Source organism: Phoca vitulina, unplaced genomic scaffold (genome assembly GCF_004348235.1).
Source record: "Phoca vitulina isolate PV1807 unplaced genomic scaffold, GSC_HSeal_1.0 scaffold9, whole genome shotgun sequence".
NCBI lineage: Eukaryota > Metazoa > Chordata > Mammalia > Carnivora > Phocidae > Phoca > Phoca vitulina.
The window spans coordinates 15,013,888-15,028,582 of record NW_022589712.1 but is presented as its reverse complement, the minus strand read 5'-3'; the positions used below and the strand labels follow the sequence as shown (position 1 = coordinate 15,028,582).

The 14,695-nt window shown below is 42.5% G+C and overlaps 1 protein-coding gene across 1 annotated transcript in view; it reads left to right on the top strand.

Moving 5' to 3' along the window:
- Positions 1–747: 747 nt before the first annotated feature.
- Positions 748–14,695, top strand: part of ESR1 (estrogen receptor 1) — a 265,211-nt gene continuing 251,263 nt past the window's right edge. The window contains exons 1-2 of the mRNA XM_032407648.1: positions 748–898; positions 2,884–3,405. Coding sequence (XP_032263539.1) covers positions 2,954–3,405 — 452 coding nt within the window. The 5' untranslated portion in view covers positions 748–898; positions 2,884–2,953. The remainder of the gene's footprint in view (positions 899–2,883; positions 3,406–14,695) is intronic.

Genomic DNA, 14,695 nt, shown 5'->3' with positions numbered 1-14,695 from the left:
TCCGTGACCAATGCCAGTACAACTAGAAAGCCTAATATCTGTTTAAAATGGAGGTACCCACCTTTGTCTTATCTTCATACCCCAGGCTTTTAATAATAAATTTTTTTCTGTATGTTTACAGAAAGCAGTCAACTGAGCTATTCGTGGAAAGGTTTGTGGGTTTGGTTAACGAGGTGGAGGAGTATTACATTTCAGCTGGAAACACATCCCTAGAATGCCAAAACATTTATTCCAAAGTCTGGTTTCCTGGTGCAATCGGAGGCACGGCAATAGTGGGTCTGTTCAGAGACTTGGGGAGGGGGGACCCACTGGGGCCAGCAAGGCATTTGATCCAAGTGTATTCCAGAAGGCTTTTATTGTTAAATTATATTCTTCAGGATAAACCGCCCATGTCACATTTTGTAAACTTGATATCCATACACTTTTGACTGGCATTCTATTTTAGCCATAAGCTTATGATTTACAGCAAGCCTGTTTTCCCTCTTGCTTAGGGTGGCAGCAGAAATCATGGGGACTTTCCAGGCTCCAAGGATAAGGAGCAAATGGGACTGGGGTTTTGTTTCTCCCCAATAACAATCACTCTAGCTGTACCACTCGGCTCTCCCTGAACAGAGAGCAAGCTTCTCCTCACTCCCCACTGCCATTCATCCAGTTCCACACAGCAGCCCAGCTGCTGTGTTTGCCGGGAGGGGCTGCCAAGTGCCCTGCCTACTGGCTGCTTCCCGCATCCCTGCCATTCCACACACAAACACATCCACACACGCTCTGCCTCGCTCACACACACGGAGCTACACGCACATGCGAGCACATTCCTTCCTTCCTTCCTTCTCCCTGCCTCAGCCCTCGACTACTACAAGCCCATGGAACATTTCTGGAAAGACGCTCTTGATCCAGCAGGGTAGGATTGTTTTGATTTCTCTCTTTGTAGCTTTAGCATTTTGAGAAAGCAACTTACCTTTCTGGCCAGTGTCTGTATCCTAGCAGGGAGATGAGGATTTGTTGTTTTCAATGGGTTTATGTGTGCATCTCCTTTTTCTTCCAGGACTTGTAGGATTCTTTGTGTAATTTATGTGTAATTTGGCGGGTGCAGGTTTTTAAGAGCCCCATGAAGGGCTTTTGCCTGTGTTTAAAAAAGACACTTGAAAATTGAAAGTGTGATTTATGGAAACGAAATCATCTGTAAAAAATTGCTTTGGAAAGTGATGGTTGCTGGCCATAAAGAGAAATATCTGTGATTCACCTAATGTGTTTTAACCCTTTCTTTGCTTACAATCTATGGTTATTGATGCTAAGCTCAATTTTGTCTTCATATTAAACCAACTACATCTGCATAGTATCCAAAAATGGTCTGTTTGTTCTTATAAGAACTAGGTAAAATGTATACTTATTAGTATAAAAAAATTTTAAGAAATTACTGTTAGTAACAGCAACCGTGGCATTTATATGTGTCACGAACATTTTGTTAGGTAATCTGTTGGGTGTTTGGGATAGCAATTAAAGCAAAGCATTAATGGTCATATCAGATAGTTGTATCAGAGTCTTTTAGGCTGGGGCAAAGGAAGTTTATTAAAAAGTATAAACTCTCCGGGACTGTGGGTGCACAGTAGATTTACCACATCTCGTGTGTGTGCATACATACATATATTGTTTGTGTGTGTATGCTTAGATTTTAATTCAGTTCAAAACTTTTTTCTATTCCTTTTTCATCTGAATATTTGATTCTGCATATCAGAGTGAAGTAAATGGAGAAGGTCGAACCGCAGGAATAAAGAACAGAAATGGAGCATTGCATTTCAAAATTTGTTGGTTAGACCAACAGTGTAACATAGTGGCCAAAGATTGGGTTAATGAACTGAGGTTACATTTCGTATGAAAAGGTCACATTTCATATTTAGCTTTCTGAAGTTTTGGTTGCATAACCTGTGGAAGACGCGAACACCCATGTGCGCCTAACCAAAGGTTTTTGTGAATCATCATTCACATGAGAATTCATAATGGGAGCAAGTACAGTACTGTGGTCCAACACAAACATACAAGTCAGGCTGGGAGCATCTCAGAAGGTCGTGGCTCGAAGGGACCACTTGGGGGGAGTTTTGCCGCTGAGGAAACAGGTCTGGCACCATTCTGCTGCTGGCAAAGTGCAGCTCATTCCTATAGGTACACCTTGAATCTTCGCCCCCCTTCTCCCCAGATGTCTCCTCTCAGTCCCTGCAGCTGCTAAATATAGCTGTCTGTGGCTGGTTGCACATGCAACTGAGCACCCCATTCTATCTGCCATATCTCAGTAACAGAGTGGTCCTCCCCAGGGTCATTCTATGTACACACTACATATTTCCAGCCAACTAGGAGAGTGGATCAAACAGAAAGAGAGACAAACAGAGATAGATAGGAGTCTGGCATGGGGCACATAAGGCAGCACGGTGGAGAAAGCCGGCCCCTGGATGAGTCTGGCGAGTTTGTTTTAAACCTCGTCTTCCCCGGGCCACCTTTAGGAGATCGCTCTGCGCCCCCGCCCTCCGGCAGTGAAATTTAGCCTCCATCCAGCAGCGACGAGTAAAGTAAAGTTCAGGGAAGCTGCGTTTTGGGATCGCTCCAAAACGAGTTGCGCCTGGAGTGATGTTTAAACCAATGTCAGTGCAAGGCAACAGCCCCTGGCCGGCTTCCAGTACCTTTGTAATGCATATGAGCGCGGGAGATCGGTACTTAAAGTTGGAGACTCCGAGCCCGGGAGTTGGCTGAGCGCACTCGCGCCCGGCTGCACTTGATCGCGTCTGGCCGCCCCGCTCCACGGGACCGGCCGGCTCCCGGGGCAGGGCCAGAACTCGTTCCGTGGCGGGACATGCGCTGCGCCACCTCTAACAGCGGGCTGTGCTCTTCTTCCAGGTGGCTGGTCGGCTGCTGAGCCCTCTGCCGCGCGGGGAGACGGTGCGCGCCCTGCCCGCGGCCACTGACCATGACTATGACCCTCCACACCAAAGCGCCCGGAATGGCCCTGCTGCATCAAATCCAAGGGACCGAGCTGGAGACCCTGAACCGCCCGCAGCTCAAGATCCCCCTGGAGCGGCCCCTGGGCGAGGTATACGTGGACAGCAGCAAGCCCGCCGTGTACAACTATCCCGAGGGTGGCGCGTACGACTTCAACGCCGCTCCCGCAGCCTCCGCGCCCGTCTACGGCCAGTCCGGCGTCGCCTACGGCTCCGGGTCCGAGGCGCCGGCGTTCGGCGCCAACGGCTTGGGGGGCTTCCCGCCGCTCAACCGCGTGTCTCCGAGCCCGCTGGTGCTGCTGCACCCGCCGCCTCAGCTCTCGCCCTTCCTGCACCCCCACGGCCAGCAGGTGCCCTATTACCTGGAGAACGAACCGAGCGGCTATGCGGTGCGCGAGGCCGGCCCTCCCGCTTTCTACAGGTACCCGCGCCGCCCGCCGCGCCACGTCGGGGTGGCAGCTGCGCGCCCGGCGGGCGGGAGGGAGCGAGGGGGGCCCGCGCGGCCGGGAGCTCGCGGGAGGCCGTAGGCCGCGGGGCTGGGCAGCCGGCAGCCCGGCCGCAGGAGCCGCGTAACTCGCGGCTGGGCCGGGCTGTGGGGTGGCGTGGTGGTGGGGCTGGGGGCGGGGGGGAGGACTTGTGGATCTTGCTTTCGAGAGCCAAGTTCTCTCGCCTGGCAGCTTAAAGAAGATTCTATTCTCTATCCCCCTACCATCTGCGTAAGCGGCAGATCCGAAAACCCATGGGCTTCCTAACTCATTTTGGAAAATCGTACAAAGCAGCGGTTATTTGTGTGTGTGTGGGGAACACCCCAAAGCAAATAAACACAAAGCTCTTGGAGTCCCTAGTGAATGTCCCGTCTTGGTATTTAAGGCTGGAGGTGCGTAGGGTTGGTTAGCGAAGCTCAGAGTTTTATTATTATTATTATTATTATTATTATTATTATTATTATTAATTGAAATTGTTTTAATGTGCTCGCAAGATTTCCTTTCATCTACAATTTCTGATTGGAGATATGCACGCTATTATTATGATGACGATGATTTTGTTTGTTTTAGCAAGCAGTGCTTGCACCTACTTTCCCTCCTTTCTCTCCATCCCAAGTTCGAGGCTTTGGGATTGAATTGTTCTCCTCAAAAGAGCAATAGAGGAATTGAATGTCTTAATGAGTTTCTGATTTCTGAGTTATCTGGCTGGGTACGTGTTGGAGCAGATTGCTGGCATATGACTTCTGACAGCCGAAAATTTATAGGTGTCTTGTGAGTTTAAAACATGCCATATGGAAGAGTGTTTTGAAATAACCCTCGTGCCAGCTAAATTACGTTCTGGCCTACCGGCAGAGCGTGCCCCGGGAATGGTGTGCGGGGTCAGCTCGGTTGTGCACCTTTTAGTCGCTGTAGAAGTGTTAGGAGTCCAGGACATACAGAAACACATTTGTGACTTAAGTGGCCAGTTTTGGGTCCTTACATCCCCAAACCCCAAGGATTATACTTTCCTCCCTTCCCTTCTCCTACTACCCCTTTTGACAGTTTCTGTGTTCTCTTCCTGATGGACCTGGGGAGGGCTTAGGTGGGTGATACTGATGAACACCTGTGCCCTAGGCACCTAACGGCCACCTGTACTCTGGGGTGGGTTTGGGAGTTCTCAGGGCGCCCACGTGGCTGGGTGCTGAGTTAGGCACAGCCAGACTGCACACTGGTGTCTGGATTTGCCTCCCTCCCTCATCTGGACCCTTCTGCATTGCACACTGTGGACCATTTCCTATTCAGTGTTCTAGTTCCAGAGATACAGCAGAAGAAACAGGAAGAAGGTGCAGGTTGACCCCAGAGGATACTGAAGGGCACACTCTTGGGGTATCTGAACGTATCCCATATCCTTCAGCCTCCTCAAAGGATTTTAGAGCATCCCACAGCCAAACAGGTTCAGACTGAGTTATTACTTAAAAGACAAAGAATGAACAAAACTTTAGAAAGTTGGCATATTTCAAATTAATTTTACTTGTTTTAATTCAGGGTTAAAGTGGAAAGAAAAGGGATTTATTCTGCTCACTTTTTTTTTTTTTTGAAGTGTTAGAACAAAATATAACGATTAAGGCTTATTCACACAACCTTTTAAACTCCTTGATGTGAAGGAAGGCACTTGGTATGATGTGAATTCCATAACCTTATGGTGGACTCCAGAAACTATTTTCTTTTTCATTTAATTTTCAGTTCTTTTATTGCAAATTAATCCTACTGAATTTCAATGGGTACTAATGAGACTGCTCCTCAGCGGATTATTTACTGCCTTGCTAATAATTACAAAGTGAGCATGGTCAAATAAAGAGGAGACCACATTTAATTCAAAATTGCTCATCATCCCGGTGGCAAATAATATTACTATAATATGCCCCATCTTAAACTTTTTGCATTAGATGGTATTCAAATATATTTAGAATAATGAAAAAAATGACATGGAACTTTAATAATAAAGTTAAGAACTCATACACATGCGTTTCCATGTGGAAACTTAGTTTTAGAATGATTTTTTCTTTGTAGTTTATTTCCTATAACATCCTTACTCTTTGCTCTGAATCATGCCTCTGGGTAACCAGGGAGGAAGAGATGGTTCTATATAAGTGTTGTTTCAAATGGACAGATGTTATTTATTTTGCCCTCTCAGTTTTCCTGTCTGAATAACTCTGGGTAAAAAGAAAAAAAAAATTGATTAGGCACTTTTAGAAACCTTCCGTTATCTTCAGTAGTTACTAAAGTTTTGGGGGTTGCAAGCAGTGTTTTCAAACTGCTTGTCATGATCCAGAGGATCATGAAATCGCTTAGTGAGTCTGGAACATTTTTTTTTAAGGAATAAAATAGAAAAGAATATAATAGAAAGTATCACAGTGCATAATATTTAGTAAGGGTAGGTTTTGTTTCCTGAAAATTTGTTTTAATTATATACGTTTATATGCACCGACTCTGATGTAAAATGTATTTCTTACCGTAGACGTTTGAAAATTAGTGGCCTAACATGTTATGCTTGGTATGAAACACGAAATTTAGGAAAGTGGCTAGTTGTTTTAGCTACACAAACCAAAAAGGTATTTTGATTGTCGTTATATTATTTTCTCCCTATAAATTGGCTGGTGTCTTCAGGTCAGTTAGATTAAGGTTTATTATTTCTGATTCTTAACTTTTCCATTTGTAACATGGTGCCGTCATGTGGATTGTCTACCTGAATGTCCCACTGGGATGTTCAGAGAATTTACATGAAGTTCACATCATTAACATAACATAATAAAATAAAATTTAAAAAAAGATACTATGGTTACTTTCTTCTAAAGGCCACAATATGCAGCCATATCTATGTATAAAGAAATGTAATAGATAAAACTGCTCTGGGCATACAATAACGTGAGAAAGATTGTCACATGTCCCAGCAAATTGTTGAGAGGGAATACATTTGTAAACGGGCCAGTTGTGACTTTCCAAGATGTGTCTTACCTAAAATTTCATGATGAAGGCACCTGGGAGTTATCTTATCCTCATTTCCTTTTGAGTGTTCAAACGACTTAGGAGGTTTGAATAAAACTAAAGAATGAAACATATTATATCCACCATGTTTTTAAAAATTCAAATTAAGTATTTAGTGCTCTGTGTTCATTTCAGTTTTACTACTCAGTATTCTTAAAAGCTAGATTTTACCCACTTCTCCCCGCCAAACTGCACATACACACAGATCTTTAGCATCAAAATCAATGTCTTAGTAATTTTTCTGCTGGCTGTATGCATATTTTGAATGAGTAGTGCGATCATTGGGGATCATTTAAAAACGATTTCTCAACTTTAAATAAGGCTCATTTCTAGGGAGAGATTTGAATAGCTAGTTTGCAAGTTTCCAGCAATTCTTTCCTTGTATTTAGGTGATATTTTAGCACCCTTTATTTCTGTTCTTACTTTCATTCATTTAAGTTGTTACTGTTCACCTGACATTTTGTGTTGGTCTAAGAGTAGTTGAAGGAGCCACATATTGCCTTGGGACTGAGTGTATTTTAGGTTGAAAAATGGATTCACATCTTGAATCCCCATTTCATTTTCACCTACTCCATGTGGCTTGTTTGGTAGAAAGCCCCCGCAGGATAATTACCACTTATTATAATCTTCTTTCTCGCACTCAGTTAATATGGATCCTTGGATTGCTTTTGTAAATATATTTAGGATATGACATTCCTAATTTGGGAAAATTCAGGTTTAGCATTTGGGTTTCTTATTGTTTTAAGAACATAAAAGACAGGGGCAAGAAATCAACAATGACAGAACAACAGATATCAGGAAAAACTATAAAAGATGACACACTTTCTGTTAATGATAACGTAGTAATAATTTTGTCAAGTGGAATAGTGTATAGGAAAGCAGTACATAACTACACAAGCATTCAGCATTTCATTATTTCTTTCACATATTAATATTCATTCCAGTGCTTCTGTAAGCTAAAAGATAGTAGGAAAGAACAGATTTAAGTGGTCAGGAGTTCCATTACAAATATAAATTAATGATCATGTGAAATCATTTTCTGTGGAAGTGAAATTTAAATAAAATCTTTATCACCATCTGCAACATTTATTTGCAGCCTAGGTTATCATAAATAACATTTATTTATAGATACATTAAAAAAATCAAAACCCTGCTTATGTGAAAATAGTTTTACATGAGGAAATATACAAATTATAATTACATTTTTTCTAAAATACACACTCAGTACAAAACGAATACATCTGACTCCTTCCTGTGACATCGGTATTATTTTTAATGTAACTTTAGAAGAACCCAGTGAGAGGAACAGCATGCTAAAAGTGTGTTCCCTGCTTTTCCAGGATACATTGAATGGATAGGACAAAGTAGTCATTTAGCTTAATCCCAAGACTCCGTTTGCTTTTTGAAGAAGGAAAACACAGAATGGCCACAACTGTTTAGAACCAAGATGCACATTCCGGAGAAAGATGCTTTATAAATCCCCAAAATACAGCCACTCGAACACAAACCAACCAAAGTGAAACTGTGAGGGATTTCATTGAAAGCAGGCAGCCCATCAAAGCCATCAAATCGTTTTGTTTTATACTTTAAACTCTGCCAATGCATTGACAGATAATGCCCTTTTTCAAAAAAGGTACGTTTAAGCTGTTCCCTGCTCCACTTGTAAAACATTACCCCCCTGCTGCCCTCTGAAATCTGAGGACTTCAGTGGGCTGGAGGCGAAGAATCATATTCTTGATCTCAGGAGGGAAGAAATCCTAATTCCTGAGCTCTGCACCTTGGAGAACGTTATTAGGAATTATGAGGGAAGCTTCGCATTAATTGACAACACTTTCAGTCACGTGTGCATGTTTAGACCCTATTAAGAAAGATAGAAAAGACAACTACTTTGGTCCCAACTGACGAAATTTTATGTAGTTTGGTAAAGTAATAATTTCAAGAAGCTAGCTCAAATAAGAAAGGGTATGACTGACACTCGTAAGTGATTTAACGATGGTGTGAAGGAGGAATCGTGATGTGATGGTGGTGGTGAGGATAAGGATGGTGGTGGTGGTGGTGGTGAGGATGAGGATGGTGATGGTGTTGGCAAGAACATAACATAATAAAATAAAATTAAAAAAAAAAAGAAAGTACTGGCATCAGTTGGGGTTGGTAGTAGTTCTGGATGCCTGTTATAGAGTCTGAAGATGTTTATCCTATGCAGAAATCAAATCCTTTTAATGTACTTCACGTATTTTTGTGTAGTTATAATTTAAGAAATAGTCAAAACATCAATAATGATATTATCAGTAATATTAATACCATAAATCTAATAAGTACTACACAGAAAATTTAAAAAGAAAACTCCAAACAAGCCTGGAGTTTTTTTTTTGTTTTTTTTTGGTTTCTCCTTCTTGGAGGGACAAAATTGGGTCCCCCAGTCTGCTCCCATAACAGTTACTTTAATGAAATGTGTTATTGTGGATGAGATAGTACGCTACTTTGTCTTGTAATTTTCTACTTTCTGTGAATTATGCTTTGGGAAAATTATAGAAGTTTACTTAAAGCTAATAAAGCTAATTAAGAGGGCGCCTGGGTGGCTCAGTCGGTTAAGCGACTGCCTTCGGCTCAGGTCATGATCCCAGGGTCCTGGGATCAAGTCCCACATCAGGCTCCCTGCTCAGCGGGGAGCCTGCTTCTCCCTCTCCCACTCCGCCTGCTTGTGTTCCCTCTCTCGCTGTGTCTCTCTCTGTCAAATAAATAAATAAAATCTTTAAAAAAAAAAAGCTAATTAAGAAATGTTCGGGACTAGATATCCAAATAAGTCCTGGATAAACTCAGATGGGGTTCTTGTTTTTTGAGAGTTTCCCAAATGTTGTCAGTTCCTAGGGCGGGGAGTGAATGGCCTCCGCAGTATAGTGTTCAGATTCTCACGTCCATTGAGCTGGAAAGCTCCAGAGCTGTCTGGTCCCAGAGCCTCCTCCGGCTCCATGCTCCCATTCCCAGGCTGCACCCTTGGGCTGGGGCTCCTGCCTATTCCCCACAGCGGTGTGAGTGTGCTGGGTATTACTTCCTGGGCAGTGTTCTTGGCAACTGGACTCACTTTTCTCATAGAAAGACTTGAGATTTTTTTCTAAGACCCTGAAAGTAAAAGACAATTTTCTTTTAATTTCTTGCAACTAAATGATGTTAGAAATAGTAATTTTTACATTGGCATACTTCCTCTGCTGATTTTTTTTTTTTTAGTAGTTGTCCATTCTCGTATTTTCTTTTTTCTTTGCATTATTTTCTAATGGTCTTTAAACTCCTTTTGGCTTCTTTTCTCCTATCAAGTTTGCTTGCTTGCTGCTTTTTTCTTTTTTCCTGTTTTAGTTGCTCCATCTGCATATTCCCAGATTTTTTCTTACACCTTTTCTGGTTTATTTCTTTACTGACCTGTTTCATCTGTTATTTTCATGAAATTTGGAACGGGGCTCAATACAACCTTACGAATGGTTGTATTTATTTCTGCAGGAACATTTCAAGCAATTCACAGAGAAAGAATGTACCTTCTAATTTGAGTACAAGATACAATTTTGTTACTTTGAGAAGTTACTTTCTGTAGTTATCCGAAAAACTCTTGGGACCTTTGGAACTCTCTTTGATTTCTAATAGGAGGAATCCCTGAGCACTGGTCCAAACAGAGACCATATCTTGTTCACTGCATTTCTCTCAGCTCTTAGCAAAGGGCATGGCACATGGATGTCCTGAGCAGCTTTTAGTTGAGTGAATGGCTGGTGGTAGGCAGGAAGCACCAGTCACACTGACTCGTTCAGGTTGCTTACTGGGAGAATGGCCATTCAGCAGTGGATCTTTTTTTTTTTAAGATTTTCTTTATTTATCTGACAGAGAGAGCAAGAGAGCACAAACAGGGGGAACAGTAGAGGGAGAAGGAGAAGCAGTCTCCCCCGCTGAGCAAGGAGCCTGATGCAGGGCTTGATCCCAGGACCCCGGGATCATGACCTGAGCCGAAGGCAGACGCCTAACCGACTGAGCCACCCAGGCACCCCAGCAGTGGATCTTTAGATGGGACTGGAGGAATGTGGGGAATTTGTGAACCCCCTCCCCCAGGAATAAAAGTGGAAAGGAGTCCATTGGGTATCCCAAGGACAGTTGATTCCTATTATTTGCAGATTCCATATTTACGAATTTGCCTCCTTGCTAAAATTTATTGGTAACCCCCCAATCAGGACTCATGGCACTTCCTCAGTCACTCGCAGACATGGGCAGAGTGGTGAAAAATTTGAGTCATCTGACATGCGTGCTCCCGGCTGAGGTCAAACAAGGTGATACTCTGCCTTCTTGTGTCAGCTCTTCTACTATAAACAAGTGTCCTGTTCAGTCTGTGTAGTGCCACGTTTTTTTTTTTTTTTTTGCTTTTTGTTGGCGACTTTGCTGTTGAAAATGACTCCCAAGCATAATGCAGAAGTGCTGGCTAATGTTCCTGAGTGCCAGAAGCCTGTGACGTGTCTGATCAAGGCTGTAGAAGACACGTGTGTTAGATAAACTTTGGGCATGAGTTCTAATGCTGTTGGCTGTGAGTTCAATGTTAATGAATCAATAATATATGTTAAATAAGATATCTTTAAACAGAAACACATGAAATGAGGCTACGTATTGTTTGGTTGGTGGAGATGGTATGATCAGAGGCTTGTAAGAAATACAGGGCTGTATTTCCCCTTGGAGCAGTGGTTTAGTATTCACTAATTTACTGTTTGTGGAAATTTGAAAGTCATAACTACCACAAATAATGAGAATTGCTTTTATGTAATAGAGTGACTTAAGCACAGGTTTGGGAGGCAGGCAGCTTATGTTTCTGACTTGACTCCTGCCTAGTTGTAATCTCTGGCTCACTGTGCCTCAGTTTACTCATCTGTAAAATGCCAATTAAAGTAGGACCTACATCTTTCAGTTGTTGTGAGGATTAAATGAGTTCATAGACATCAAGCTTTTAAAACATGCCTGGCACATAGCAAGCCGTTAGTTTTGTAACTCCTTTAGGAGGGAATTGGCAACTCTACACTGAAGAAGGTGAATATAAGCGCTCTTTAAGAGTCTGGAATGTTTGTGACTTCCCTATATTTGTTTATTTTGCCTTTAAGGGACCAACTTTAATACCCTATTGTGAGTAGAAGTTAAATTTTCCAACCTAAAGGAAGCAGGAAGCTAATTTTTCTTGGAATGCTTAATCTGTGCCAGGTGCTATGCTAGAAAAACAGAACAAAGCAATTGTAATAAACTCCAAATAAGTAAAAATAAGTAAGTCAATAAAAAGAGTGAGGGATATTAAGTACTGTGGACTGGAGCAGTCCCAGAGAGGGAAATAGTTGAAGTTGAGGTAAGCAGTTTGTGGAGAGGCCATGATGGACAGAGGGCAAGGAAGGTGTTTCTCTGTGATTTGGAAAACAGGAACACGGAGAAGGAAGACGGACAGAAGCTAACATTCTAGTGCATCTGCAAAAGTGGATTTTCAACCCTGGCTGCACATTCGAATCAAGGATGACTTCAGAATCACCCGGGGGATTTTGGTGTGTTCACCCTTTGGAGGACTGTTTGAACCCTGTTTGGCCTGACTTCCACATCTTCAGTTCATCGGGCCCACATGGGTCTCAGAAGCAGAGGGTAAACGGCGTGCTGAGAAGAAGGATGACAGTAACATTAATTTCTCCTCCTCATCTTTCCAAAAGAAGATTTGAAGTAGGCAAGGTGCATTGGATGTTGACTAGATGCAAAGTAGACAAATTGAAGGAGAATATTAGGACACACACACACCTACGCCGGTTAGCCTTCAGGATGTAGACTTTTGTTGAGGGTTTAGATAATCAGTGGTGATTGATGCCTTTACCCCTCCCTCCTCCCCCACCCCAGGGTTCTTTTTCCTGTAATTCTGATAGCTGCCACACACCAGACTCTAGCATTGTTTATACAACTTTAAAGCCCTAAATATCAGTACAGTTAATTGGTTGCATTAAATTTCCAGTTGCGTGTTTGGAAAGTGTCCTGGAGTCTTTGATGTGCAAGACGTAGTTAAAGCTCCCCTCCTGTACTCTTTCTGTCATGAGGTATTTACAGAATTTTTTTCAGCAAAGAGAATGTGTGCTGTTTTGAATGCTTCCCCCCTCCCCCCGCCCCCCCGCGCCCCCCCCCATCCAGGCCTCCCTTCCCCCCACATTTTGCATTTTAGAAGACTCCTTTATCAGTAAGGGAAATGGGCATGAACGCCCAGGGCGCAATTTGGTGAGGCTTTTTACACATTGTTCAGTTCTCATGGCTGCTCATTTCCTCACGTGACTGCCCAGAGTCATGAGCTGAAAACATGTCCTTGAAATCTCAGAATACGGATAAGTGCAACTCCTTGGCTCAGAAGTGAACATGGGTCTCCTCGAGTGCCCACAGGACTTGCAGTATAAGTTCTAGGCCCCACACATTGAGGGACTATCACCCCAATGGTGATGGGCTTTCTGGTTCTTTTTCTTTGCTTCTAGTGCTCAGTAGTTGTGACTGATGAAACCAAAATTGCTTTTCTTTTCTTTCCTTTTTTTTAAAAAGATTTTATTTTTAAGTAATCTCTACACCCAACATGGGGCTAGAACTCACAACCTGGAGATTAAGAGTCGCACGCTCTACCCACTGAGCCAGCCAGGTGCGCCACCTCCCCTCCCAAAGTTGCTTTTCTATAACAAGTCCAACCCTGTTCTAAGAAGTCTGCTTTTGACGTTGAGAAATGGCTAGCAAACTTATCAGGTAACCTGGAGAAGTGTTCACAGGTTCTAGTGTTTTTATATTGAACAGCTATAGTTCCTGGAAATGCAGTATCGGTCATTTATAACATCTTAAAACACACAGACAAGAATTTTCTTCTCACATGTCTCTCACATCGTTCTCTCTGTTCTATACATATGGCCAGCTTTCTATTACTGCTGCAATAGGTTCCGACTGGCTTTTCAGCTTTCAAGCTTTCAAACTCTGATTTTTCAATTTGCTCCCCAAAGTGTATACTTGATTTGATCTTTCCTCTGCTTAAAACCCTTCAGAGGTTTCTCACTAGTCAAAGAACACATGCATATTCCATTGTGTGGCATTCAAAGCCCTTGTAATTTGATTCAGACTAAACTCCTCCTCTCATCCATGAAGCTCCTGTTCAAAGCCGTATTTAAATGGCACTTTCCCACTTCTTCACACTCATTTCCATCTCTAATGTGAACCTTTCTTTCTTCTTGTCCCATCTCTGTTAGGCCAGAAGTCAAGGTCAGCTCAAATGTCAACCTCGACCAGCTGGGTTTTCCACCTAGCATTCTCTCACATGTTCATAGTGAGCCCATGGCACCTTTTCTGGGTACTTCCGTTATGGAAATCACCATAGAATGCCTTTCATGATGGTTGCAGGTAAACGTGTCTATGAATTTTATTAATTTTATAGTTTAGAGTAATTTAATAGAGTTATTTATTAATGGATATATTGACTCGCTCAGCAGGTTTTATTAAATGTTACTCATGTACTAACTTCTATGGTAGCTGTAGCGATCAGACGTCTTATCTGTGGTCAAGTTGCTGATAAACTAATGAGGATGATAAATGTAGAGACAATTAAAAAACAATGGAATAAGAATTGTCACAGAGAAGAGACTACTAGGAAAACTTGATGGAGGGCCCCCATCTATGAATGCAGAGGTCCAAAGGGTTTAATGGAAAGAGGATTTAGCCAGGCAAAGAAGGGCAGGAGAGGCTATGAAGTGAAGCCGGGTCTTGTTCCCTGATACTCCCTACATTTCCAGGACAGTTCTTTCCACAGAATAACTGCTCGATAATTTATAGAACCAAACTGTTGAATTAAGCAAATGAGGGTAGGTTGTTAAGAATCAGAGAAATGACTTTAATAATACCAATTGCTAGTATTTTCTGAGCATAGAGCACCAGACCTTGCTGAAAGCCTTAGGTGGAAGATCTTGTTGCATCCTTATACCAACGGTAAGAGGCTGGTACTGATACTACTCTAATCTCTTGGATAAAGAAACTAAGAGTGAGAGAGGGCAGGTGACGTGCCCACAATCACACAGCTGGTAATAATTCAGTAATGGAGGATTAGGGGTTCTATATCTATAGGTTGGACTCTGGAGCTCAAGTTTTACGCACTATAGTATGCAGAAAAATTGACCGGATGTCTTCTATCAGTGATCGATTTAT